General features: G+C 41.0%; 1 protein-coding gene across 17 annotated transcripts in view; it reads left to right on the plus strand.

Annotated features, from left to right (window-relative positions):
- The window catches only part of WWP1 (WW domain containing E3 ubiquitin protein ligase 1), a 141,336-nt gene that overhangs the window by 80,364 nt on the left and 34,469 nt on the right, over positions 1-26,503 (plus strand). For all 17 annotated transcript variants that reach the window (XR_008390808.1, XM_037141390.2, XM_037141391.2 and 14 more), the window contains 11 exons: positions 5,762-5,857; positions 8,635-8,809; positions 11,112-11,166; positions 11,254-11,338; positions 11,467-11,595; positions 14,347-14,422; positions 14,527-14,598; positions 16,646-16,734; positions 20,017-20,176; positions 22,799-22,932; positions 23,024-23,164. Coding sequence is in view for 16 of the 17 variants with exons in the window: in XM_037141390.2 (XP_036997285.2) it covers positions 5,762-5,857; positions 8,635-8,809; positions 11,112-11,166; positions 11,254-11,338; positions 11,467-11,595; positions 14,347-14,422; positions 14,527-14,598; positions 16,646-16,734; positions 20,017-20,176; positions 22,799-22,932; positions 23,024-23,164 (1,212 nt within the window). In the remaining variant the exon portion in view is untranslated. The remainder of the gene's footprint in view (positions 1-5,761; positions 5,858-8,634; positions 8,810-11,111; positions 11,167-11,253; positions 11,339-11,466; positions 11,596-14,346; positions 14,423-14,526; positions 14,599-16,645; positions 16,735-20,016; positions 20,177-22,798; positions 22,933-23,023; positions 23,165-26,503) is intronic.

A 26,503-nucleotide genomic window follows, 5' to 3' on the forward strand; every position in this document is an offset into this window, starting at 1 on the left:
AAGAGTGTGTGTTCCTGCTGGAGTTCAGCATTGGGGAGGCAAGGTGTGAGTATGTGAAGAGTGTGGATCCCTGCAGAGGGGCTGACAGTTTGTCCTGAAAACCAGGAGTGAGTACTAAGAAGTTTTAAGTGAAGGGGTGTGTGTCATACCCGAGTGTGATGAAGGTTATGCTGGTAGTCCTGTAGACTGAGTAGGGAACAGGAGAGCAGCCAGGCTGTTCTATGAAAGAAGCAGGCATTCCAATTCAAAGCAGTGGGGACAGAAACTGACTTCTGTGGGGGCCACATCAGTGCTTCGGGCACTGTGCGTGGTCTGGACAGTAGGAGGATGTCACAGATTATGACCAGAATTTGAACACCTAATGAGGTGACTCAGTACACATGAGAATAGGAAGTATTGACATGGGCGATTATATAGTAAGAGTGAGCACTGTTTCTGGAAGGTGAGTTTTTCTAGTGTGTTTGTATAAAACTGTAAATAAGTAGCACTTACTATACACAAGATGTTAGAGTAAAATGTAGTTCTTACTTTGTGAGCTCTGGGCCACTGATCCCTGAGAGAAATTAAAATAGCCCAAACTAAGGTGGTTGTTGGCCTTTCAGGGTGATGTTAAGATGGGCCTGGGGATTAGTTGTGAGGAAAAGGAGGAACAGGAGAGTGGAGCCCACATGAGTTCTGGCTCTGGTACGACTTGGCTGGTGTAACCCAGTCAGTGTTCAAATCTACACCTTTTCCTCTTTTCCTCAAAAATTTTTTGAGTGCCTATGCCCCTGTGTTTCCTCTCTGGTTACTTACTCACTTGTTTAACTACCTGCCAGTAGCATTACAGTGTCCTCAGAAAGAGGGTTGGGTCTTAGAAATGACACCTGTGTGCTTGCTGAGTGTGACTCACCTAAGACCCTGTGTTGGCTGTGACTTGTGTGAAATGTTCCTTCTATATACATAGCTCAAGGTCAGGCTGTCTCATTCCACAGGACTTTCTTGCCCTCACCCAGTCCCCTGCCCACATCAGGCCCCTTGGTCCCAACTCTTACACTTCTATATTTTTCCTAACCCTTTCTTATGAAAATTTACAAACATGCAGAAAATTTAAAGAATTTCACAGGGAACACCTATATACCTATCACCAGATTCTACAATTGACATTTTACTGTCTGCATTATCTCATATCTCTTCATCTCTCTGTCCATCTTATTTTTAAATGCATTTCAGCAAGTTGCAGATACCAATACATTTTGCCTCACACTTCAGTTTGCATATCACTAACTGGAGTTCAGTATTTAAAAAAATTTTTAGATAAAGTTTACATAGGAAGAAGTGCACAAGTCTTAAGTGTACCATTTTGATGAGCTTTGACAAATGCATACATCTGTTAACCCAAATCCTTGTAGACATGCCGTCACCCCCAAAAGTTCTCTCAAACCTCTTTCTCCGAAAATTCTTGTAATTACTTTTAGAGAGGCAGTCACTGTTCTGACTTTTCCCACTACAGATTATAGGTTACTTTTCCCTGTTCTAGAACTTAATATTAATGGATTCATTATGAACTCTTTGAGTCAGGTTCATTTCATCAGCATGATGGGTGGAACTGGTATTGTTTTCCTTGTAGCAGTAAGATTGCCTGGTGATGTATTCTATTTTTGTGTTATCATAAGTTTTCTCTCCACTACATTGATAAAGGGATTTTTTTTCCACTTCTGCATTACTCGTGCCTAAAACCGTGTCTGCTGATTTGTTCAATAAATTAATTAGAGCTTAAGTGAGTGATTTTGAGTGAATCAGCAGTTGGGCAAAGGACCTGGCTTATAAATACCTCTGAGGAAATGCTTGACAAGGTCATAATATACTGAAAAATTAAAGGAAGATAAGAAATTAGAGGCACCATTGAATTTAACAGCAAAGAGGTTATTTGCTGCTGACCTTTGAAAAGTGGCTTTGGGAAATGATGGGAGCTGTATTCAAGTTGCTGGAAGGTGGAGCTTGGGAGATGGGGTGTGACAGCAACTCTTACACTGTCCCTGTGAACACACATGGACGTGGGTAAGAAAAGACAGAACTGGGGGCAATTGCTTGTTTTATGAGTTAAGATAGGTGAAAGGGGGTCAGCTGCTGAGGGGACGGTGGGACAGCAGGTGAGCAGGGCAGGAGAGAGGTGACTGGGACTGAGCTTGTGAGAAGGCATGGTCACTCTCTACCCTGTTATTCAGGTTTGAAACCCATAGTTATACAATCACTAACTAAATTCTATTGTTATTATTGTAATATGTTTCACAAAACTCTTCCAAATTTACTTTTTTGTTGTTTTAACAAGGTCTGTGGTAAGTAGTAGGTTTTAAATTTTTTTTTCTGCTTAGTGAGGCAGAGAGACTATATCTAAACACTAGAAAGGAGAATGTTGTGGGGTGGAGGTGATAGTGCCAGTTACAAATTAGTACTTCTCTCCAGGAAAATGAGTTCTATTGAGAAGTCTCAGTAATCAGTTCAGTAATCTGCACCTATCTTAGATAGGTGTTCATGAATTTCCACTACTAGATAATGATAGGTGTTCATGAATTTCCACTACTAGATAATGATAGGTGTTCATGAATTTCCACTACTAGATAATGATAGGTGTTCATGAATTTCCACTACTAGATAATGATAGGTGTTCATGAATTTCCACTACTAGATAATGATAGGTGTTCATGAATTTCTACTACTAGATAGGTATTCATGAATTTCCACTACTAGATAATGTGGTCTCTGGCCAATTCCAGCTTGTCACTTTTATAGGACCCATAGGCACAGCCAGAGTGCCTCCATTGCTGCTATAACCCTCTGCCTACCCCAAACTCCCCAGCCCCAAACTCCCCAGCACCTTTCTCCTTTGTTGCTGCTGAGGCTGCTCTGGTCACCACCTACACACTGAGGACTCACTTTTGGAGGTAGGGTCTTATCTGGAAGTGACAGCTCAGCTAGTTCATGCACTTGGCCAGCTGTCAGGAGAGGTTAGACAGTTTCACTGGAAAGACACGACATTGTCCAGGCTCCTCCCTCTGGGCCAGAACTTCTGTGTCCCCAGAATGTTGTCGGCGTACCCACAACCCGGGATGCCCCGCCCAGAAAAGAGGGTGGGGACACAGCAGAACTTTTCTCTCTTATTAGGTTTGTATCTACACAGTGATCTCAGTTTTGCCTCTTGTCCCCCGATGCATAAAATATTTACTATCTGGCACTTTACAGAAAATGTTTGTCTCCCCTTGATCTAGAGAATAGAATGTATAGAAAATATAAGGAAGAAATCCTAAAGTAGTTCTGAATATAATGTTCTGTGTAGCAAGAAATTTAGTTTGACAAAGATAAATTCTGTTTAGAACAAAAATACTGAATTCTGGAAGTAATGCCATTTTGAAAAAATTAAGAACCAGTGGCTAGCATAATTCAGTGCTTACCGAATATTGTTAAATGTTAAGTTGGAAATATTTGCAATTGATTTAGGATAAAACTGAAAATGGCTTTATAGCCTTTTACATGAAATAAGCACTTGGCTCTTTCCTCCCAAATCCTAGAGTATTGATAGCCAGAATTCTACCTTTCCACCCAGAAGACTGGAAGTATCTTCCACTGAAGATTCCCCCCAACCCCCCCAAAAGACAAAAACACTGCTATCTGTTTGTTCTCCAGGGAAATTGCCTCACATAGCCCTTCCATTAATCATCCCACAACCCACAAGCCCCACCCTGGCACACAAAATCCCCAGGCAATTTTTGGTCCCCTACTCATTAGACACCCAAGGGAAACCTCTTATGGAAAGAAAGAAAGAAATAAAAACAAGCAACCTAGAAAATGCTATCAGAAGAAACAGACTATTTCAATATTCTCAGAGGGATAAGAGTAGATGTAACAGAAATTAAGCAACAATATGTTATAAAAACAGAATACTCGAAGAACCAAAAGCTCTTGGAAATCTAATTCAGTGGAAGGCTTGGCTGATGAAGGTAAAGAAATTTCTCAGAAAGTAAAATAAAAAGATAAATTTATAAAATAGAAGGTCTGATAAGAGAAGTTTCAGAAAAAGAGGAAATCCTTAACAAAATAACAACAAAACTTTCACAATATGAAGGACTTGATTTTCTTTTGGAAAGGGCTCACCAAAACTCAGGTCAAGGGGAAATAAATCTGTATTAAGACACTGTTGGGAAAATTTTAGTACTTTGGGGCTGAAGAAAAAAATTCTAAGCATTTTCAGAGGTTAAGACATGGAGGCAGGCAGGTCTTATACTCCTCAGAATGGCATCAGACTTCTCAGAATCCACACAAAGGGCTCTAGGAGACCGTGGCCAGTGCCTCCGTCCTAGAGGGACATTTTCTATGACCTCGAGTTTTGTGTTCAGCTGCACTGTTGAGTGTGAGTGCAGACACCTAGGATTATACAAGTATCCTGCCCAGGTGTCCTTCTTAGGAAGCTACTAAGACTTGTGTTCTCCAACCAGGCAGAGGCAGTGAAAGTCATGGACCTGGGAAATGGTGTCTGATGAGGGCTGGAAGGGGTTCTGGTGCTTTCCCAGGGCAACAGACAAGATAAAGTACCTGTAGTTAGAATGATGATGGCTATGGAGAAGTAAGAAGGTGGAAGGGCAGGGACAGGGGAACAGCACTCATGTCCTGTTCCTGGCTCAGCTCTCAGGAGGGTTTCCATAGTCACATGAAGAAGGGCCTAGCATGTGTGTTTTGGGTACAGTTGGGAAGAGAGTAAGTGTATATGTGCATGTGTGTGCTTGTGCATGTGCCCGTGTGTGTCTGTGTGCATGTGCAGGAGACAGCTTCATCTGTACACCATGTTGAGGGAATACCTCTAGCAAGTGTGGTCTTTGCATAGGAAAAAATCATTAAAGGCCTCTCTAATCAAAAAGAAATCAGATTTAATTGGGTCCCTGTGTTTAAGAAGAAGAAAAAATATTTTCTATAATGTTTTCAAGTTGAAACTAAGAATGTTAAACCCAGAAATACCAGGTTTTTATTTTGTGTGTTTGAAATATTTCTTCTATATCGTGGTGTGGGAAGACTGGAGAGGAAGAAGTAGGGATCACAGAAGAGAAAATGAAAGTGAGTCTTCAGAGTAGAACAGAGAAGGTACAGCAGGATGTCTGTAATTTATAGGCTTCCTCTGAACCAGAGAGAGACACATGTGTGCAGAGAGAAGACACTGGTTGCACACAGAGGGAGAATGGTCAGGACACAGAAACACCATATACTTCTTCAAGGTGGTTTCTGCTGAAATCTTTTAGATACGTGGTTTTGAAATTGCAGGCAAGAATGGATATTACTTCACTGACATTTTGTGCTTTGCACTTGATACAAGGCTGAAAGTTTGTCTACCCTTGATGAAATTTCTTTCTTTCTGATGAGTTGGAAATTTGTAAATTAGTATCTTTTAAAAACTTGGCATGTTACTCTAGCTTTCTCTGGTAACTATACTTACTGAATTTCCAATTGTGTTAAGGAAAAAGAAAATGTGTAAAACTTAAAAAGCACTAATAATTGAGGAAAAAAACAACTTTATAATAGATATGTAGGCTTTTAAAGTCTGTAAATGTATATGTATATTACTGCACATTAATGTACAGATACATTAATTAAATATAAGTACAATAAAATTAAAGTTACAGATATGTTAATCTGTACATTAATGATTCTGTAACTTTACTGATTATAAGAAGGAGTCATTCTTCATATTGTCATATTTGTTGTCTTTTACTTATATTTTCACATTTTTTAAAAGGTGGGAGCAGAGGAAAGATCCTCATGGGAGAACCTATTATGTGGATCATAATACTCGAACGACCACATGGGAGAGGCCACAGCCTTTACCTCCAGGGTAAGGTGGAAGTATTACAATCTTTAGTTGTTTTATCAAATGTGGTTTTCAAGTTTACATCATATGACATAATGTGATTCTTTCATTCTGCATATTGTTTCCTTATGTTGTCTTGAAGGGCTTCCTAAGAGATTGTCAAACACTGGAATGAGTTACTGAGGGTCGTTGCAGAATTTTGGTCCAGTACCAGTCCCTGTTTAATTTTTTAAGGAATGAAAGACAATTTATTATGCATGGTTCTCATAGACAGTGATCCAAGCCCTGTTGTTCTATGGGATTTCCTGACAGATATTTGAATGGTTTACAGTGAAATCCACAGGTTACCACAAGTTAACTGCATTACACTTTAGCTGATGTTATAGAGCATTTACGTGACTGCGGATATTGTTACCTGCTAGTAATACAGTTCATGCTGTTGGGCTGTTACTGAAAGCCACTCACAAATTGATGTCCCTTGTCCTTAGTTTCATGTATTCACCTCATGAGCACACCCCACTGATAGCCAGCTTGGTTACCATTCATAGTGTCCCCATACTCTTGACTGCACTTGGCATTTCTCGTTATCATCTTTGACACTCAGGAGCTCTGTCCACTAATACAAAATGCATTCCAGTTCTAGAAAATTCAAGGCAAGGAATGTTATTTTGTAAAGTTGGTTGCTGAGAGAATTCTGAGTTTGCCATGTAAATTAATGACCACAATGGATTCGAGGTGAACTGGACCCTGGAGCATGGGTGTGTTTGGGTGTGCAGAGACTGAGAAGGACCTTCTGTTCCAAGGGACTCAGAGGGTATTCACGTGGCTCCATATGGTTCTCTGGAACGTAGCACTAGGATGTTGGGGCGTTGGGTCACTGAGGCTGGGATTGGGATGTTTTCTGAGCTATCCTTGAGAGCTGTGGCAGGTGGGATGGCATGACTGTACCTGCAGCTCACATCAGCTACAGGACGGTGGGCAAAGAACTGTCAAGACTCGAGTTAACATCTGATGTGGGGAGTGGCTGTGGGGTTGATTGCCAGGTAATCAATAAGCACTCAGTAAATGCTTATCAAAAAAGTGGGGAGAAAGTGTAGTTGGATCAATTCTGGGATGGTTCAATCTCTGGCCCCCATCAAAACCATCTTTATGTTACCAAACAAAAAAAGGAGGGTTCATCTGCCTCTTGCCAGAAGAGCCAAATTCATGAAGCAGTAGCTGGTGACAAAGGAAAGGTTTTATTCAGATGCTACATAATCTAGGAGAATGGCGGACTCTCCGTCTCAAAGTCCATCTCCTTTGTGAGACCAACAATCCTCAGCAAGACCAAAACAAAAGCCAGTGCCCAGGGTTCCTGCTCCACCTTAAAGTACATCCTTTAGAGTCTGCAGGCAGCTGCTAAGTGGTCATCCAAGTAGCTTAGCTTGTTCCCAAAGCTGCCCATTTCAGGCTCCGTCCTGGAGCCTGCTTGTGGAGCCAGTGCTGCCATGGGCCCTACAGCTGTTAGCTTCTCAAGGTTGTGTACTCCTGGGGTGGAGAACATGCCAACGCATGCTTCACCAGGTGGGCGAGAGAGCAAATCTCCCTCCCAGAGGCTATGGGCTCAGGCTGCTAAGGCCACCTGGCCCACACAGAGAACAAGTGAGTTCACTGTCTAAGTGCAGGTCACGAGCCAGTGAGCCATGAACAAGAGAGAGAGCATTCTTTGTTCCCCTGTATTTCTGTTGACTTGGATGTGGGATGGAACAGGTGCTTTCTCAAAATGACACATTTCCCAAACTTCTGTGTGCTTTGCATAGGTCCACTCCACAACCAATCCCATCTTTCCCTGGGCTATGCTGACAGGCCCCTTAGGTCTAGCATCTCTCCTGCTGCCATTTTGACTTCTCTGGCACATGTGCCTGTCTTCCCCTGGTCCCACCACCTATCTGGTACTGGAGGGGCAGGGCATAGGGCTCTTCATGTACTCAGTGTAAGAACCTCCACTTGCCACTATCTTGGACAGGGGCCTACTCCCCGGGCCAACCATCCACCAGTAATACTTGGAAATCATGTAGTAGTAGAATGGGAAGTATTTAGTTAAGATAAATAAAAAGTTACATGTTCATAGATTTTCTTTTTCTCTTTTCATCATAGGTTTTTTTCAGCTTTATTGAGATATAATTGACAAATTGTCATATATTTGAAGTGTGCAACACGATGATTTAATAATATATGTATACAGTGTAAAAATTCTCACAGTCCAGTTAATTTACACACTCTTTACCTCACATATTTCCCTTTGTCCCCCCCCCCCCCACACACACAGATTGTTTAATCATTTGCCTGTTGAAGATTTAGGTTGACTAAATCTTCTAAATCTTCTTTAGTCAGTTGACTGACTAAAATAAAGTAAGTTGCTATTACATTCATGTGTAGAATTTTGTGTAAACATAAATTTTTGTCTCTCTGGAGTAGATGCATAAGAGCACAATTGCTAGATCACATGGTAATTGTATGTTTCTTTTTTATGAAAAATGGCAAATTGTATTTCAAAATGTCTACAGTTTTATATTCCAGCCAGCAGTGTATAAAAGATTGATGTTCTCTGTATTCTTGCCAGCATTTTGTGTTAACATGATTTTTATTTTAGTTGTTCTAATATATGTTCATAGCCTTTCTGAAGAATATCCTGATTTACATTATTTTAAGTTATTTTATAATAGCTTGGACTTGGTTTTTAAATTATTTACTTGTATTAACTACTTCTCAGTGTCTTCTATTGAGAGATTGTTAATTTTTATTGTCACTTTCGGTGTTAGCTGGGAGAGAAGAGTGGATGACCGTGGCAGGGTATACTATGTGGACCACAACACCAGAACAACCACGTGGCAGCGGCCAACCCTGGAATCAGTGCGGGACTTTGAACAGTGGCAGTCACAGCGCAGCCAGCTCCAGGGTGCCCTGCAGCAATTCAATCAGCGCTACCTCTACTCAGTGAGTGCATATGGCCCCTGGGTTTGCCTCATTCTACCACACTGCATTCTATTGCATTCCATTTGATTGAGCATCATTCGGCTGCATTGTATTCCAGCGCATTGCATTCTGCTTTATTCCATTCTGCCACACTTCATTCTACTGCATTTTCCTGTGTTACATTCTACTGTACTACATTCTGCTGTGTTCATTTCGCTGCATCGTGTTTTGCATTCTGTTTACTGCACTGCATTCTATTGTATTCCATTCTACATTCTATTCTTCTGTATTTTATTCTACTGCACTGCAGTCTACTGTGTTATATTCTGCACAGCATTATAGGGTCCTTTGTAGTCAACCTTTGATAAATAATTAGCATTGTTTGTAATATAGATAACCACTTCAAGCTTTTAAAAAATTTTCTAGCATACTAAGAGAACTTACTCATTGTCCTTATTAAATGGTAGCTTCATAATTGCTATTTCTTTATAAAGTACTATGCCTTTACAGATTCCCAGTCTTCTACCTTTAATTGTGATAATTTTATTGGCTTTAAATAAAAGCAGTTAGCTCCCGATTGTACTTAAGGCTAGCTTCATTATATGCAAACTACTTTGGGTCTCTTCTGAAGTTCTGAAACAGTACTTTGCTCTCTTTTGGCCTGTCAAAGATGTTCCTGATATTGGGGATTCTTTTGTCCAAAAAAATGTAATGTACCTGAAAATTTGACCACTTGGCAATGTATTTATTGCCAGAAGTAAACATCCACAAGAAGAGTTGGGAAAAAAACCCTAAAAAAACATTGTAAATGTATTTGATCATAGGAAGGAGAAAATATAAATTTTAAGTACTGGGCATCTGTAGATAGTGTTTTGAAGCAACTTAAACCCCAAAAACAGAGGCTGGTAGATGGGCAGAAGGTAGTAAATATATGAAGAGAAAAATCAGCCTTTCTGAGTCCTGCCTGATTCATAGGTGAGTTGATGAGGTCTTTTGTACATGTGACCCCTTTCCTGCTATTTGCTTGTAACCAGGGAGGTGTGGGCCACCCATGGAGCTTACACAGAATCTATGGTGATATACATCATCTGGCTGAATATAGTAAACCAGGGATTATGTAGTGTGAGTATGTGTTTGGTGGGTCTTAGGTGTACACGGGAACACCTTGGGGACACAGGGCAGACTCGGGTAACAGGTGTGTATCAGAACTGTTCTCCTGCACATGTCAAAACATCCTGGAATGGATTGAGGGTTGGTTGTCAAAGAGCAACGCCAAGTCTGGGGAGGAATCAAAGCCAATCATCACTGGCTCAGTAATGCCATCAGGGCCCTGGGCTTTTTCTGCCCAAAGTAGCATGGCTCCTTTGTCCTCATGCTTCGTGCTTCTTACCTTCATCCTGTGCCGCTGCTCTCTTGGGGCCTCACTTACCCAGTTGAAACAGAAGGATGGAGAGGGATGTAGAAAGGAGAAGGCTTTTTCTAGCAAGCCCTTGCCCTTTTACTCAGAAATGGAGGCCCTCAGCTGGAACCTCTGCCCAGACCTTTTTGTCTAGAACGGTCATCCCACCAGCCAGACCTGTGCACAGAAGAAGAGATGGACTATTCCTAGCCAGCACATCCCTGCCCTCACAGAACAGTGGCTTTTTGTGAAGGAAAGAGGAGAAAGGAGGGACTGAGTACAGGTAGCAACAGCTCTTCCAAAGTGATAAAATGTTCATTAAGATGCATGTATGTCATCACTGAGAAATGGCTTTTCAGGTCATGATTTTACATTCATCATTCTTTTCATATTAATGGTAGAATGTTTATATGTGCTTCAGAATATATTTCTGGGTTGTAATAATGTGTAAGTATAAGTGTTTTATGTATATAATTATATAAAAGAGAATATTAAGATAACATTTATTTGTATAATGATGATACTAGAGTTTAATATTGGCTGCACTAATAGGCATTTATTTTTAAAAAGAACTATGATAATTGTGTTTTTGAACAAATAGTATTGCCTCATTTAAATACCGCAGTTCTCCTGTGCCCTTCTCTCCTCCTACCTGGTGCCTCTCGATTATTGTGGAAAGCCTAAAATGAAAACAGTGATAGTCAGGGTGTTATTTCTAAGTCATTGTAGAAACATAATAATTGATTGACTCCCCTTAACTCATGGTACTTTTAGGACTTAATATCTTGAAATTACTATATTCACATTCTTTTATATTATTTAGAACATTATTATAAAATGTGGTTCTGACGAGTGCTTTGTTTGTCTCTGCTTTTATATTAAGATCCTATTATTTTATTCTCTTCCAACCCTTTCTCCAATCAGGCTTCAATGTTAGCTGCAGAAAATGACCCCTACGGGCCTTTACCACCAGGCTGGGGTAAGCCAATATGTTGTTGGTAAAAATACCTCAAAAGTATACATAGAAATGGTTATTAAATGCTATGGTGTTCATTCTGTTTTTTAGAAAAAAGAGTAGATTCAACAGACAGAGTTTACTTCGTGAATCATAACACAAAAACCACCCAGTGGGAAGATCCGAGAACTCAAGGGTATGCATATATTACAGCCTTACTTACACCATTCTACATGTATCTACACATAGCTAGAATCAGGTAAACCTTGACTCAGATGTTTTTAGTACCAGGAAAGTGTTCACCTTTGATTGTCTCCCTTTCAGCTTACAGAATGAAGAGCCCCTGCCAGAAGGCTGGGAGATTAGGTATACTCGGGAAGGTGTGCGGTACTTTGTCGATCACAACACCAGAACGACGACATTCAAAGATCCTCGAAATGGGAAATCATCTGTGTGAGTGACGCCTGAGGTTCTTAATGCTGCTTCATTAGGATGTAGGTTAGCTGCTAAGTGAGCCTCAAATTTCACTTTAGATGAAGAAAACCTACTTAGTAATAGCCTAGAATGGGTTTGGGGCATGTAATTTCTTAACAATAACAGTAGCAAATATTTATATAGTGGCTACAGTGTGCCAAGGATTGTTCTGAGCACTTGACAGACAATTAGCTTGTTTCACTTTCCAGCAACCCCTTGAAGAAGACACTATTATTTTCCATTTACCAAGCATAGAAGCTGAGGCTTTAGGGAGTGTGCCTGATTTGGGCAGAATCACATACAGGTCATGGGGCTGGTTTCAGACCCAGGCAGTCTGTCTGCTGTTTGTGCCCTTGACCACCACATCTCAGTGCCGTGATCTCAGGGGCTCAGATACTCAAGAAGACTGAGTTTTCCAGATGAAGATATCTTTGAGGCATTTGACAGATGTTTCCTTCATCCTCACTCCTAGGTGTGAGCTCTTTGCATCACTGAGAATAGAAGCCATCATGAAAGCCTTTTTTGTAAATTCCTGCTGTCACATTTGCCTACCTGCCAGCATCTTCCCTCCTGATCTTGTCAGTGACGTGTCATTGTTCCTACCAAAGTTCAGGCCCTCTGCTGCTTCCTGGGTCTTTTTCCTTTCCTTCCCATGTAATTGTTCCAGCAGTGATCATCTTCCTGAGCTACATCATCAGTTTTTCTTTCTCCACTAAGTTGCTTTTGTCTCATAGATTAAAAATTAAAACAAAACCCCATAACTCTTCACCTTATAAATTCATTTGGTAAAAAATTATCTCTATCACTGATCTTTCTGGGGAAAAAAGCCTGAAGGAGTTGTGTCTATGTTGCTATTTCTGATTTTAGTCTAGACCAACTCTGGAACGCTCCCTTGCCTCTAAATTTGTTAAGGGCACCAGCATTGTTCATGTTGTCAGTCTGGTGCTGGCTTGCAGCCTGTCTTATGGACTTCTCAGAGCATTTGACACAGTACACCTGTCTCCAGGCAGAAGAAGGTGGGGTCTGAATGTCTGTGCTTCCTCTGTGCCTTCCTGGTCTTATCTGTCACTCTGTTTTCTGTGCACCTTTCTCTTCAGCCTCTCAACATCGAAGGAAGGTCTCAGCTCCCTCCTCAGCTACCTACACTCATTCTCCACTGTCATGGTTTTCAAAAGCATTGGTGTGCTGATAACACATAATCTTTCACTTCAAATCCTTCACTTTTAATATTTCACTTCAAATTTTGCTTCCTCTATTCAGCTGCTTCCTTGTTATCTTTGCTTATCACCCCTTCCTGTCAATTTCCATAACACTTGTACCACCAGAGATATTTCCATCTTAGCTGATGGCCACCTCACATTTAGGTGTGCTTGGGCCAAAGTCTCAATCATCCTGAGCCCCTGTTTCTTACCTGATTCTCAGTCCATCGGGAACTGTAGCTCCCTGCACTCTGACTGCTGTCTCAGGATGCTACCACCATCAAGTATCACCTGCAGTGCTGCCTGTCCTACTGCTTCCTACCCTAACCCCACACAGTGATGTTTTCCATACAGCACCTTGGCTGATTGTTTAATAAAAAATCTAAGTAAAAATTCATTCCTTTGCACTTTTGCATTTAATGGTTTCCTTCTTGGTCTGAGTAAAAAGCCAAGTCCTTACAAGGCCCCTTAGCACCTGACCCCTGGTTCTTTTCTCTTCTTCATTCTGTTCCAGCACCACTGGCCACCCAGCTGTCCCTGTAATACCTGAGGCCATTATCTGCTTCATGTGCCCCTCCCCCAGATATCTCTATGGCTGTGCCTCCATGTTTTCACACAGGTGTTGGTTTGTGAGCTCTACTCTGCTTACCTTTCTCAGCAGTGAGAGACTGTCTCTTGCTCCCCTCCTATCCTTTTTCCATACCACTTTTTTTCTTTTCAAGGAACAGGGAGACATGTCCCCTTTTTAGAAGTAGTTTACTTATTCATGCTGTTTATTGTCTGCCTCCTTCACTCCTGTTTAAGTTCTACAAATGCAGTCCTTTCATCTCTTATCAACAAAGAACACTCTTACTGTCCAGAAGGGGGCCAGTTGTATGCACACATTTTGTAACATTTGTTGAATGAATGCACCTGAATCTGGCTGCATGAGAACATTCTCCCTCCATGCCAAAGTGTTCCTGTGGAAAGGGAAAGCTCTTTGCGCTCATGTTTCAGGGTCTCTCATGAGGCAGGAGACTCAGGCCCTCCCTTGGGCATTGAGCCCTGTTTATAAAACCTGTCCCTACACGCCACCAGCTTGGCCATTTCCCTCACTGACCCACCTGTCTCTGGAGTCCCATCTTGCTGTGCTTATGTTTGTTTTAGTTTTCATCTTTGGGTTAAGGTGTGGTAGAATTGCCTCCATGTCCCTTCTCTCCAGCTCCTTTGTCCCTTAGATTTAAGTGTTATCCCTTAACCTTAAAGGTCCCTTAGACCTTTAAGAAGGTCTCTTTGAAGTGGTCTGCACTGGATGTTGGTATTTCACGTAACTGGCTCTTTATAAAACCCTGTCCAAAATACAGCCTTTGTACGTGTGCTGGTATCATGTGTCCTCACTGCGCAAGCTCCTGCTGGCCCAGCAGATGCACCCCCATTCTCTTCCAGAAAATGACTGTCCTGTGGTCATTATAGGCCTCTGGGGCACTTGTGTTAAATGTTAAAGTTGCAGCTTTAATGTGAATTAATACCTGCTCGTTCTGTTTCTCTTTAGAACTAAAGGTGGTCCACAGATTGCTTACGAACGCAGCTTTAGGTGGAAGCTTGCTCACTTCCGTTACCTGTGCCAGGTACTGCATTGCTAAATGAGTCTCATATCTTAGCATTTAATTGTATTTTTACAGAGTGTGTCTACTAAGCTTACATGATATGGTAATGCTATTTTTGTTTTTAGTCCAATGCACTACCCAGTCATGTAAAGATTAATGTGTCCCGACAGACACTGTTCGAAGATTCCTTTCAGCAGGTAAGAAAAACTTTATCAGAATAACCTAGCACAACCTGTCTTATTGTGAGGGACAGTGAAGACTTTAGATATTTTAACCTCACAGAATGCAGCTATAACAGTGACTACCTTACTGAATGCCCATTATAGTCACAATCGTAATAAACCCCATAGGGCTGGGGGGGTTGCCATGTGCATGACACTGTCATTTAATTCATCCCCACAACATCTTCCATTCCACAGGCAGAGGTGCTGGGGATGAGAAAAGTCATTCTACCATGAATGAGATTGCTAAACTAAAGCTTAAACAACTTCTGGGACAAAGTGACACATTTCGACACTTATTTTGCTAAGGCTTTTTAACTTAAACAAAAAGTCTTGGTAATACTACCAAATTAAAATTAAATAGGTATAGATACTGTTGTCATGTGAGTATTCCTTTAATAACGCTCCTGCTGATTTCTGTGTAAATATCATGCTCTAATCCAGACCTGTGTGAGCTCACTACTTAAGCTGTTAGTCCCTGCTCACCTCCCTCCCAACCCCCTTCCAGACCTATTTTTGGTAATTGATTCTTTCTGCTGACATTTTGTACCACCTAATGGACTGGAATGTCACTCCATGGGAGCACAGACTGTCTTGTAGACTGTGGTTGTGCCTGGAACAGCCTAGCACATAGCAGGTGCTCAGGAGACACTTGGTAAGCAGATAAACGAGTGTAATATGTTTACTCACCTGAGTCCTATGCAGAATATTTATTTAAAGATAAAAAATCAAAATCTTGACAGTTTGTTTTATTGTGATAAGTTGGAGAATAATTCATGCAAGTCATTTCAATCCCTGCAAAGCACTCCCATGAGGACCCAGAAGGCCCTGTGTGTACAGGTGCATGGGGACACCACAGACATGGGCCTGAAAGGAACAGAGCACTCTGAAGCCAGGATGCTTTTGTCCTACCTTACTTTGACCAGCTATTGGGAGGGGACAGCACACTTACTATAGCTACTCTTCAGACTTGTCTTTTGGTTTGAGTTAGTAAATTCTTAGCAAAGTAATTGTCAAATGATTCCACCTGTTCCAAGCTCTGTCTAGGCTTTATTTTGGTAAGGGTACATCCATATTCATGGGGGCTTTGTTTTGCTCTGTGCTTTGCCTGGGAGAATTGTGGTATATTTGATGCACAGGATTAACCCGTGCCACCCTGTGCGAGGGCCCTGACCATGCATGCCAGCCTCGGCTTGGGTTCTGACACATGTGAGGAATTCATTGTTTTCTAAAAGGGAAGTCTATTTACTAGTAACCGTAATATAAGCCATTAAGATTATGAAGTTGGTTATAGGTATTGTTTTAAGATATACTTATGTATAAAATGCATCATGTTATAAATCTTTGCTACAAACATGTTCCTTTCCTACTGAGAATGGAATGTGTGTATAAGCAGGACCCAGAACAAGATCTTCTGCTTCTGACTAGTGTTGCTAGTCAGAAAAAGTTACAAGTCACCTTTTACAAGATTTTCATGAAGTTTGGGATTGACAGGGAGAGGGAGTATTATCTAACATTAAAGCTCTCCATGTCAGACTGTTCCTCTCCTGCCACTGACCCAAAGTAGAGCCACCATTCAGTACAACAAGAGATAACATAGTGTAGCTCAGTGGATTGAGCTCGGGCCTGCGAACCAGACAATCGAGGATCGATTCCTAGTCAGGGCACGTGCCTGGCTTGCAGGCCAGTTCCCTGCAGGCCAGTTCCCAGCAGGGGATGTGCAAAGGGTAACCATACATTGATGTTTCTCTCCCTCTCTCTTTCCCTTCCCCTCTGAAGATAAAGAAATAAATTTAAAAAAAAAGAAGAGAGACATAAGAGTAAAAGAGAGCTGAGTAGCATAAGGCACACCTTGATCACTTTGTGGAACAAATCAATTGATGTTTAGAGTTAAAGGCATTGTGGTATGACATAAGGAAATGTTTAATTCTGAAAATACAGATAACATTTAAGTAGCATTGTTTGGCAGAAATTTGTGCTGTATTATTTGTGTTTAAATGTCCATGTTTCTGTTTTTAATTAGATTATGGCATTAAAACCCTATGACTTGAGGAGGCGATTATATGTAATATTTAGAGGAGAAGAAGGACTTGATTATGGTGGTTTAGCAAGGTAAAATAAAACATCTTCTAAACAGTGTGGCTTTGTTTATGCAATGGATGTATTCTTAAGAAGATACATATTTTAATAGCAATCCAATATTATTTTAAAAATTAAAATTAAAATATTTACACAGTTCTGTAGATAACCAATACTATTACTCTTGGTTACCCTATACATTTTCTCTGCACATATATAAATTTGTGTCTATTTATGAGATTTGTGCATTTCCTGGTTTTTTAAACAGAATTGATCATAAAGTGTGTACAATATAGCAACTTGGTCTTGTTGTTTTATATAATGTGAACATTTGTTATTTTATATAATTATAATTATATAATTTTATATAATATATATGCAGCTATTACTCTTTATTTAATGGCTGCACAATACTCAATTATATGGAGATATCATAATGTATGGATCAGCATACATAAAATTGTTTTCTTATTTTTCACTGTTGTAACAGTATGTGTTAGTTTTATCTTTGTGTTGTTAATCTATCCTGAATCTTTTTGAGAATAAAGTTTTCCGCATTCACTCAATATATTGTTAACAGTAGATACTTCTGAAGCAATGATTAGGATATCCTTTTAATGTTTTTTTTATTGCCTTGCCCATACATAATTTGACAATAATTTGTTTTTTTTAGCAAAACACTTCCATAAATCCTTCCAAAGAATTAAACTTGCTTTGCATAGAAACACCTCTCTTTTTGAACTTACATTGCATAAGTATACAGAGTTACAAAATCACAGCTTTACTGCAGCAGGGAAAAAGAGATGTGGAACTGGGTACCGCTGCTGGGAGTGCATAACAGGGATTATTAGTGTTGGTTGTATTAGCATATTTTCTCATCTAAAACATTATTAAAGAAGTTTTTTAAGAAAAGAAACACTATCACAATAAATGTTTATATTACATCTATCTATTGTGATATCGCAATTTCAGAAGTGCTCAAACATTAAAAAGAATGGTACATCTTAGAAATGAAATACGGCATTATTTTTACAGTGTCTGACTTTATAACATTCATTCTGGTCTGAACCCTTATTTACCTCAACTATTTTGGTTTAGTTTTATATTTTGATGGTTTTACTGCATATAGTTAGTTCCTCCATATCATAATTTTCTTATTTCCAAATTCTTTGTTTTGATTCATATGTTGGCTTTGGTTTATTTGGAAATTCAGAATTTGCAATGATGGTATATTCCTGCAGTTTTCAGAATGTGTTTTCTGTTGCTTTTGTCTATAAAGGGCAGCTTCAGCAGATGTAGATTTCTTCCCAGTGATTCTGTGGACATTGCCTCCTGTCCCCTAGTGTGAATATGAGTGTTGCCAGTGGGAGCCCAGCTCTCATAGGAAAACAGTTTTCTCTGGGGGCCCACATAGTCCTTATTCTTGAAATTTGTTGATTTCATTGTTGATTGCTTTATATCTTTTTTTAAATGAATATATTAATGCCTTTTTTAATTTAAGGGAGATTTTCTTCTTATGTCTTTAAACATTTTTCTGTTCTGCGTGTTTCATTTTTTTGAGGTACATCAGTCATGGGTATGTGAAGTCAGCCATATGTGCCTATTATTTCTTTCTCTTTGTGCTGTTCCATTTTTGTTTTGGTTTTTCTCACACCCATTCCCATGTCTGGGTTTGCAGTGCTGTCTGCCTTCTGCTGCTTTTCTGTGATTCCCTTTATTTTCTTTGCTATAGCTCATCTGCTGTCTCATGATTTATTCGAACTTTTGTTTCTCCTTAGTTATTGAGGGTGTTAAGAGAGGGGTGTGCTGAATGCGACTCTACCTCTCACTAGTTAGAATGTCTCCCTCTTTCCTGCTGTCAGGTACAGGTTAGATGCCACGTAACAGCCTTCTGAGTGGATTCCATTTTCTCTGGACTACTTTTGCTGACAGTGACCTGCAGCAACTAGAAACTTTGTTCCTAGTTTTTGTGTTTGAGCACATTCTCAACAGATCTATTTAGCCCTCTTCCCTGGGGCATGCCTTACTTCACCTACCCATTTGGTTCAGCTACTGTGTTGGGACTTGATTTAGTTTTAGGAATTGGTACCTATCGTTTCTTAGTTGATTTTATTTGGGAACTCCCTTTTCTACCTTTCAGGCATTTCTGAGATTATATTTAAAAATGTTTAGAAAAACATTTGTAAACAGCCTGCCAGGACGGATCTAGCCTGCATAGGAGTGACCCCCATTTTGATTTAAATTTTACTTGACAACATTAAAAAGAAAATTCCTGGATTATGCTTAAGAATCAAGACTTCTGGCTTCTTTAAAAAACATTAAACCCACATTGTCACCTTCTCATGTGGCATCAATTGGCTGAATCAGAGGAGCTGCCCTCCCCTGCCCCCTGTGAGCTAATGGACACTTTTACTCCTGTGCCCATCACTGCCCCTTTGTCTGAGGACTGTGATTATATGCCCATAAATAATTTTTCTTTAAAGCCATAATGACTTTGATCAGGGATACAGTAGAAAGCAAGAGTTTGTGGGTAAGTAGTAAATTAAGGCCCCTTGTTCCCAATCAACCATCACTGCAGGCATCCATGTTTAGAGCCCTGCTTTAGACATTTAGGAGCCTTTTGCAAATCAAGCTTATTTTGTCATATAAATTATTCATCTTTTTTCTAGTTGTATTTCACATATTAGACCTTTATAAATGAGGCAAAATAGGTAATTTTTGAGAATAGTAATTCTCAAAATAGTAATTTAGAGAATGTTTATCACATTTAAATATTTCACTTTTTAAATTTTAGTTCCATTTTTAATTCATTGGTGGTAAAACCAAAAGTGTTCCACAGTAGCAGTGCTGTGTATCTCTGTATCACCAGCAAATATTTATTAGAACCTAATGTGTATTGTCCTACAGTGCCTATAAAAGTTAAGATTACAAAAATATATAAAAAGGTTGCCTTTTCTTTTGAGGAGCTTATACTCTGATATATGGGGCTGGTCATCTGCCGAAAAATGATACCATTGTGAGGTTTTACCAGTTACTGGTACACATAATACTCTGGAAATAACTTTACAAAACTGCACAAAGTGGGATGGATCTAAGCAGGACTTGAAGGAAAGTGTGGGCCCTGCTGAGGTGGAGTTGGACCCAAGGGAATAGGGGATATACACAGCCAGTCTGTACAGAGTGAGAATATTAGCTATGTTAACACCAGCTTTCTATTTGGCATTGCAGAACTGGCCAGAACTTTGTATATTTGATCTGGCTTTAAGTCTATGTGCATGTGAATGCTAAGAAATTATCTTACCTTATTTTCTCTAGAGAATGGTTTTTCTTGCTCTCACATGAAGTCCTGAATCCCATGTACTGCTTGTTTGAGTATGCTGGCAAGAACAACTACTGTCTGCAGATTAACCCTGCATCTACCATCAACCCGGACCACCTTTCCTACTTCTGCTTCATCGGTCGCTTCATTGCCATGGTGAGACTGACACCATGATATTCCTTTAAAATTCACTTCTTTCAAAAATAGCAAAATGACATGCATTGCCCTTGGTTATGTCTGTTCATTGTCATGCAAGTGTCTTGTAAAGCAATGTTCAGGACAAAGGGAATAGCAAACCAGGGATGCTGAAACTGCAGTTCTGATCTCTAGTGGCTTGGCTACAGCAGAGCAGGTGCAAGTATTGTAAGAGCTCAGGCTGATGTGTACCGAGGGACCCTCCAGGCATTCCCTGAAAGACGGTGAGCAGAGAAGCAACAGGATCCAAGTAACATAGTCTGATATTGACTTTATCATGCTGACTTTGCTGCTGTGTAGAAAAGAGACTATAATCGGGGCAAAGGAGGCCCCTGGAGAAGTGGAGACGTGTGGCAGTGCAGATAAGGGACCTGAGTGGTACAGCAACTGGGTGGCAGGAAGTAGTTTGCTATTCTGTGTTTGAGCTGACAGGCTCTCAGACTACTTAGGTACAAGGTGTGAGAGAATCAAGTGCAGACCTGTGTGTCAGTTTGCAGTCCCCTTTCCTAAGGTGGTGCGGTTGTGACAAGAGCAAACTTGGGGGTTGGGGAATCAAGAATTTGGATTTGGTTTGTTAGGTTTCAGACACCTGTAGACATCCAGGTGGGGAACAAGTAGCCAGCAGACTAGTCTGGTAATAAGGGGATAGCTAGGTGAGGCTGTGCAGTTGTTTATGGAATAAGTGTGGGCAGATAGGAAGCTCAAGGACATTTATATCAGGGAGATGAGATGAGAAGAAACCAGCAAAAGATATAACGTTGAGGAGAAGAGAATCCAGTAACAATGGTTCCCAGCAAACAAAGGAAGAAAGAACAAAGAATTGTCACCTGGATCAGTGCTACTGGGCTGAGCATGATGAGGTCCGAGCAGTGACCATTTGGTGTGGCCAGGTAAGAACCAGGAGTGAAAGCCAGAGAGATATAAAGAAGCTTGCTTCAAAGGATCAGAGAGAAGCTGGGCAGTTATTAGAATTGATGTGGGATTGAGAATGGGAGGGACCTACGCATTCATCTGCTGCTGCTGCTGATGGAGTGAGAGAGGAAGGAACTGAATGAGGCCAGTGCAATGAGACCTGGACAATAAGACCCAGGAGAAGCTTAGTGTGAGCACAGAGTAGTAGTAAGCTGGTCATGAGCACCTGTGGAGACCCTGCCAGTCCTCTAATGATTGTTTCCTGGAAGAGCAGAGCCCACCACCAGCCCAGTAGGTCAGTGTGGACACAGTGGAGCATCAGCACCGCGCTGCTCTGCTCTGCACTTCACTTGGGGCTGTGGGAAGGAATCAGGCATGTGGTTGTGCACCCATTCTGGCATGTTCCAGCACCCAGCCACAAGCTGGAGGCTGAGAGTTGGATTTCACGACCTTGGGATTTTGAAAGTATGGAATCTAAAGGGAGTATACGGGGAAGTAACAGTGCAGGGCTGAAAGTGAAAAGGCAGCAGTTCTATGAATTAGGTTCCATGGAGCAGAAATGCCTGCTGTTACTACCACAGGCACTGAGCCGGGTGGAGGGGGATGTGCGTCTGAGGTGACAGAGGAATTGCAGGTACTGCTCATCACAGCACCCCTTGGCAGGTGCTGAATGTTTTTCACTAAGTTGAAGTCGAAAGTCATGGACTAAAAGCCAGCCTCAGAAAGGGCTCATCACATGGGTTCTGAAACATGTAGGACCAGGCAGTTGTATAGAGATCACAACACTGAACAGATGGAGAGGGGCCCAGACAGTCAGGGGTGACCACCACATGTCATGTGCAGCTGGGGAGGAGGGGTCAGTAGGAAGGAACATACCCGCTCACTTCCTGGCCTGGTGACATGAGGGGACAAAAAGAAATCGTACCCCTTTGAAAGGACTTTCAGGGAAGCAAGGTCCTCAGAGAAATGCCAGACTTTTGTTGGAGCAAGATGCTGGGTTTTTTTTTTGTTTGTTTTTTAATCCTCACCCAAGGATATGTTTATTGATGAGCAGGGAGAGGAGAGAGAGAGAGAGATCAATATAAGAGAAACATTGATCGGTTGCCTCTTGTACATGCCCCTATTGGGAATCAAACCCACAACCTAGGTATGTGCCCTGACTGAAGACTGAACTCATAACCTTTTGGCATATAGGACAATACTCCAACTGAGCCACCCAGCCTGGGCAAGACACTGTTTTTCTAAAGAGAAACAGTTGAGTTTCTGGGGGCTTTTGCTAGTGATGGATTGTGCACTTTAGAGGACACAGCACAATAGAGGTTGAGGACCGACGGGACTGGGCTCGCTGGGCTGGCTGTTGCCAGAACAGTGAAGGCATAATGTTCCCAGGGAGCCCTGAACACCCCCTGGGCAAAGTAGGGAAGGCCAGAAGTCAGGGAGCCCTGATGCCCTTCCTCCACTCCACGTCCAGTTAATTGAGTGTATACAGTACATTACAGTGGGGTTGGTAAAGCTCCTTTATCACCCTCTTACTTATTGATAGGACATGATGTAGCTGAATGTTCGACCTCAGTTAAATAGGTAAAACCTTGTGATTTCTCTGTAATCATTGTGTACTCAATAAGAAAATTATTTTGTAAATTTTAAAATAATTTTTGTTTTTCTTGGCAGGCACTTTTTCATGGAAAGTTTATTGATACTGGTTTCTCTTTACCATTCTACAAGCGTATGCTAAGTAAGAAACTGACGATTAAGGATTTGGAATCCATTGACACTGAATTTTATAATTCCCTTATCTGGATAAGGTTCGAAGATTTTTCTTTCAATAAGGCATTTTCTTATAACCAATTTATATGTCTTGTTGATTAGTATATATATATATATTTTATCACCTAGAGACAATGACATTGAAGAATGTGGCTTAGAAATGTACTTTTCTGTTGACATGGAGATTTTGGGAAAAGTTACTTCACATGACCTGAAGCTGGGAGGTGCCAATATCCTGGTGACTGAGGACAACAAGGATGAATACATTGGGTGAGGTTTCCAGAACATGTTGGCACTAATCCCCTGTCTACACCCCAGCTTCCTCCCTCTCTGCATTCCCTGTCATTTACCTTTTCATTGTTTTCTCTCTACTCGACCTATATACATGCTCCATCATGCTCCAGAGTTCATAGGTACTATAGTAACTTCCCTCTGTCCTTCTCTGTTCTTGAAGTAAGAGTGTGTACACTGATCTTCCTTCTTCACAACCACTGGCTTGTGTGCTCTCTGACTATGTCGGGTCACAGGTCACTGCCCTTGGTGCTCAGAGGTTGGTGCAGAGACCACAGCTGCTTCCTTGCAGATGAGTGATTGAGGTGTTCTGTGGGGCAGTGTGACATGGACCCTGGCTCTGACTGCCCCAGCAGGGTTCATCTCCTGAGGCATCTCACCAACCCTCCCACTTCCTGTCTTAATAGGTGCTCCCACACCATTTTCAAACTGTCCTCTTGAATTCCATGATCCTACAACCTGTCGTTTCTTCAATTTCTTTTTCAGTGATGCTGCCCTCCATCTCTCTCCACTTCCTAAATGTGGATCTCTGTCCAAGGTCCTTCATTCAGCCTGTTTCTCTGAGGAGTCTGCTCTCATGACCTCAGTGTTCTGTTAAAGTCAAATATGAACTTTAGAAATCATTTTCATTTGCCAGCCAGGTGAATGCATACTTTTCCAGGAAAGAACCAGGTAGTAAATATTTCAGGCAGTTTACCACTGCCATACCCTGCACTTGGAGCTCAAGCAGTGTATACAGGATGGAAACAGACCCATGTGGCTGCACTCTGATAAACTCACAGAATACACACTGAAATTTGATTTCATGTGGTTTTCAAATCATGAAGTAATATTCTTTTAATAATTTTCAACCTTTTTTTTAAATAAAAAAAAATATAAAGACTGTTCTTGGGCTGTACGAAAAGCAAATTATAGACTAGATTGGGCGCATAAGCTCCTGAACTACTAAGTGACCCACGGTAAAGATAAAGTGTCACCACCAGATTTCTCATTTTTTCTGCCATGTCTTCACCCTCCTTCTAGACTTAGGTTCTCAGTGTTATTTTTTTTCTTCCTTTCAGATTATTTGTTTGCTTTCTGTAATTGTCCCCAAAATGGGATCATATAACATACATTATTCTTAGCTTTTGCAGGTCAGGAGAACTACATTAACTTGCTTCCTAATAGTTAATCATGGTATGTCCATCCTATATTACTTGCACCATTCAGGTTGTGTCCAGGTTGAGCCACTACAGACCAGGCAGCAGAAAACTGTAAACATGAATCCAGTCATGCTGCTGCCTCTGTCCTTGTGGAGATTACCAAAAGGGGAGATTTTAGTGAAAGACTATTGAATAGACATGGCTGTGTTACTTTCTTTCTTCCTCCCCTGCAGTTGTTATGGTAGTGTCCCACACTTAGTCAGCCCTGATTCTCTGAGTGTGGAATCACCCATACCTGTTCCTCTGCACAAGTGTTGGAGCACATGGAACATTTATCACTTTTAATAGAAAAACATTCTGAAGAAAGTATATTCACAAAGGTAGTAAGGCACCCAGCTTTCTATATTTGTTAAACTTTAAGCTTTCCCTGAAGTCCAATCCAATGGTTATTAAATAACACAACCTAAGCATTTAAAAAGTGCTATTCGTGTTTTCAAACATCAGAAGCAGTTTAATGTTTGTACAATACTTACTAATTTGCTTCTTTGCCTTCTACACTTTGTGTTAAGGTAATCACTACTTTAAAAAAATCTTTTCTGTGTAGTACCTGCTACATAAGAGTTCATATCTAATCTTGAATATAAAAATTTTGGGAGGATTTTGTTCCAGTCTCTGATACAATAGCAGACTTTGATCTTGTTTTTTTTTAATCTTGGTCTTAAAATTAATGTGATAATTCTCTTTTAGTTGTGATACTTATTTTTTAGTACACAAATAGGACTGGATAGACAACCCTTTGGGAGGCGGAAGCCAGTAGTAGCAGAGGAATTGAGATATTCCAGGAATATGGCAAATAACAACAAAGAGTGGCCAGAGAGGGGCCTCAAGTTGTAGACACATTGTGAAGAAATAAAGAAACCACATTATTTCTTAAGAAACTTGGATTTTCACTAAAAACCCAACAAGATGGGATGATCAGAAGTGGTTTTGGAAGGCTAGTTATAGAATCCGTGGAGGATAAACTGAGGGGCCATAAATGGGAAGGGAGTGAAAGGGGAGGAACCCTGGGGAGGAGGTGGTCCAGGAATCTAGAACGTGGGAATTACAGACCTGAAACAGGCATGACACATAAAAGTGAAGGGATGGGTGTATGAGGACATTACAGGAATAGAATGTTCAGAGTAAGTCATTACTTAACATAGTGTGGAAATAGTAGTAAATGAAGTAGTTAATGATTGAGGTTTCTAGACTGATTGACAGTGGATGTGTTACCAGGATGTCCACAGAGAGATGAATTACAAATGTCTTCATCTCAGGAGAAAAGCAGGATTTGGGAATTTAAGAATTATTGGCTTTTCTATGATAATTGAAACTTCAGTAATTAATGGAATCATCTTTAGATAGTTGAGTAACTAGAAGAGTTGAAAAGGCAAGAGTTCTCAGTGACATTCAGTTGTAGGACAGAGGCCCTATAGGACAAATGGAGAGCCTTCAAAGAGTAGGCAGAACCAATCAGCTTGTGGTGCTACTAGGTGGAAAGGGCTCTGAGAACTGGAAATGCTCATGCCACCATCACAGGTAGCATGTCACACGAGCACAGAAAAAAGGGCACATGACTTGGCCCTTTCCAGTGCCTGGGTGACATTATGTAAAGGCAGTTATTTCTTCCTGTGGGAGGAGATGTTGAAAGCCAAACTGCAGTGGTTTAAAACTTGAGTGAATGGGAGGTGAGAAGGTGAGGACTTGAGCTAGGGCCCCCTTCTAATGAGTGGTGGCAGGCTGGGGAGGGGCAATGGACTAAAGGGGGAGTTTGGAAGAGAGCTGTCTGAGACGCATGGGGGCAGCTGGATAGAACTGAGGGCTTAAGTCACTGCTGTAGGGAAGTTTTGGAGGCAGCAAGGATGAAAGGTATCTGAAACAAGTCAAGCACCTTCCTCCTCCACACAGGGGAGGGGCGGGAAGCAGGGGATGTGGGAAGGCTGCTCCCTCCCCCAGTTTCCATGGCTGCCCCTGCACAGGGTCCTGCACACCCACCTCCCTTCCAGACCTTATAACTGCCGGATTTTCTTCCTCCTTCTTGCTTCCTTCTTCTACAGCTGTGTTATGACTCCTCCGAATGTTTTGCTTGTTTGAAATTTCTCCTTTAAATGTTAGGAAACCCTTGTGTTCTCCAGTA

This window comes from Artibeus jamaicensis, unplaced genomic scaffold (genome assembly GCF_021234435.1).
Source record: "Artibeus jamaicensis isolate MK-2021 breed Jamaican fruit bat unplaced genomic scaffold, CSHL_Jam_final scaffold_916, whole genome shotgun sequence".
In the NCBI taxonomy this organism is placed as follows: domain Eukaryota; kingdom Metazoa; phylum Chordata; class Mammalia; order Chiroptera; family Phyllostomidae; genus Artibeus; species Artibeus jamaicensis.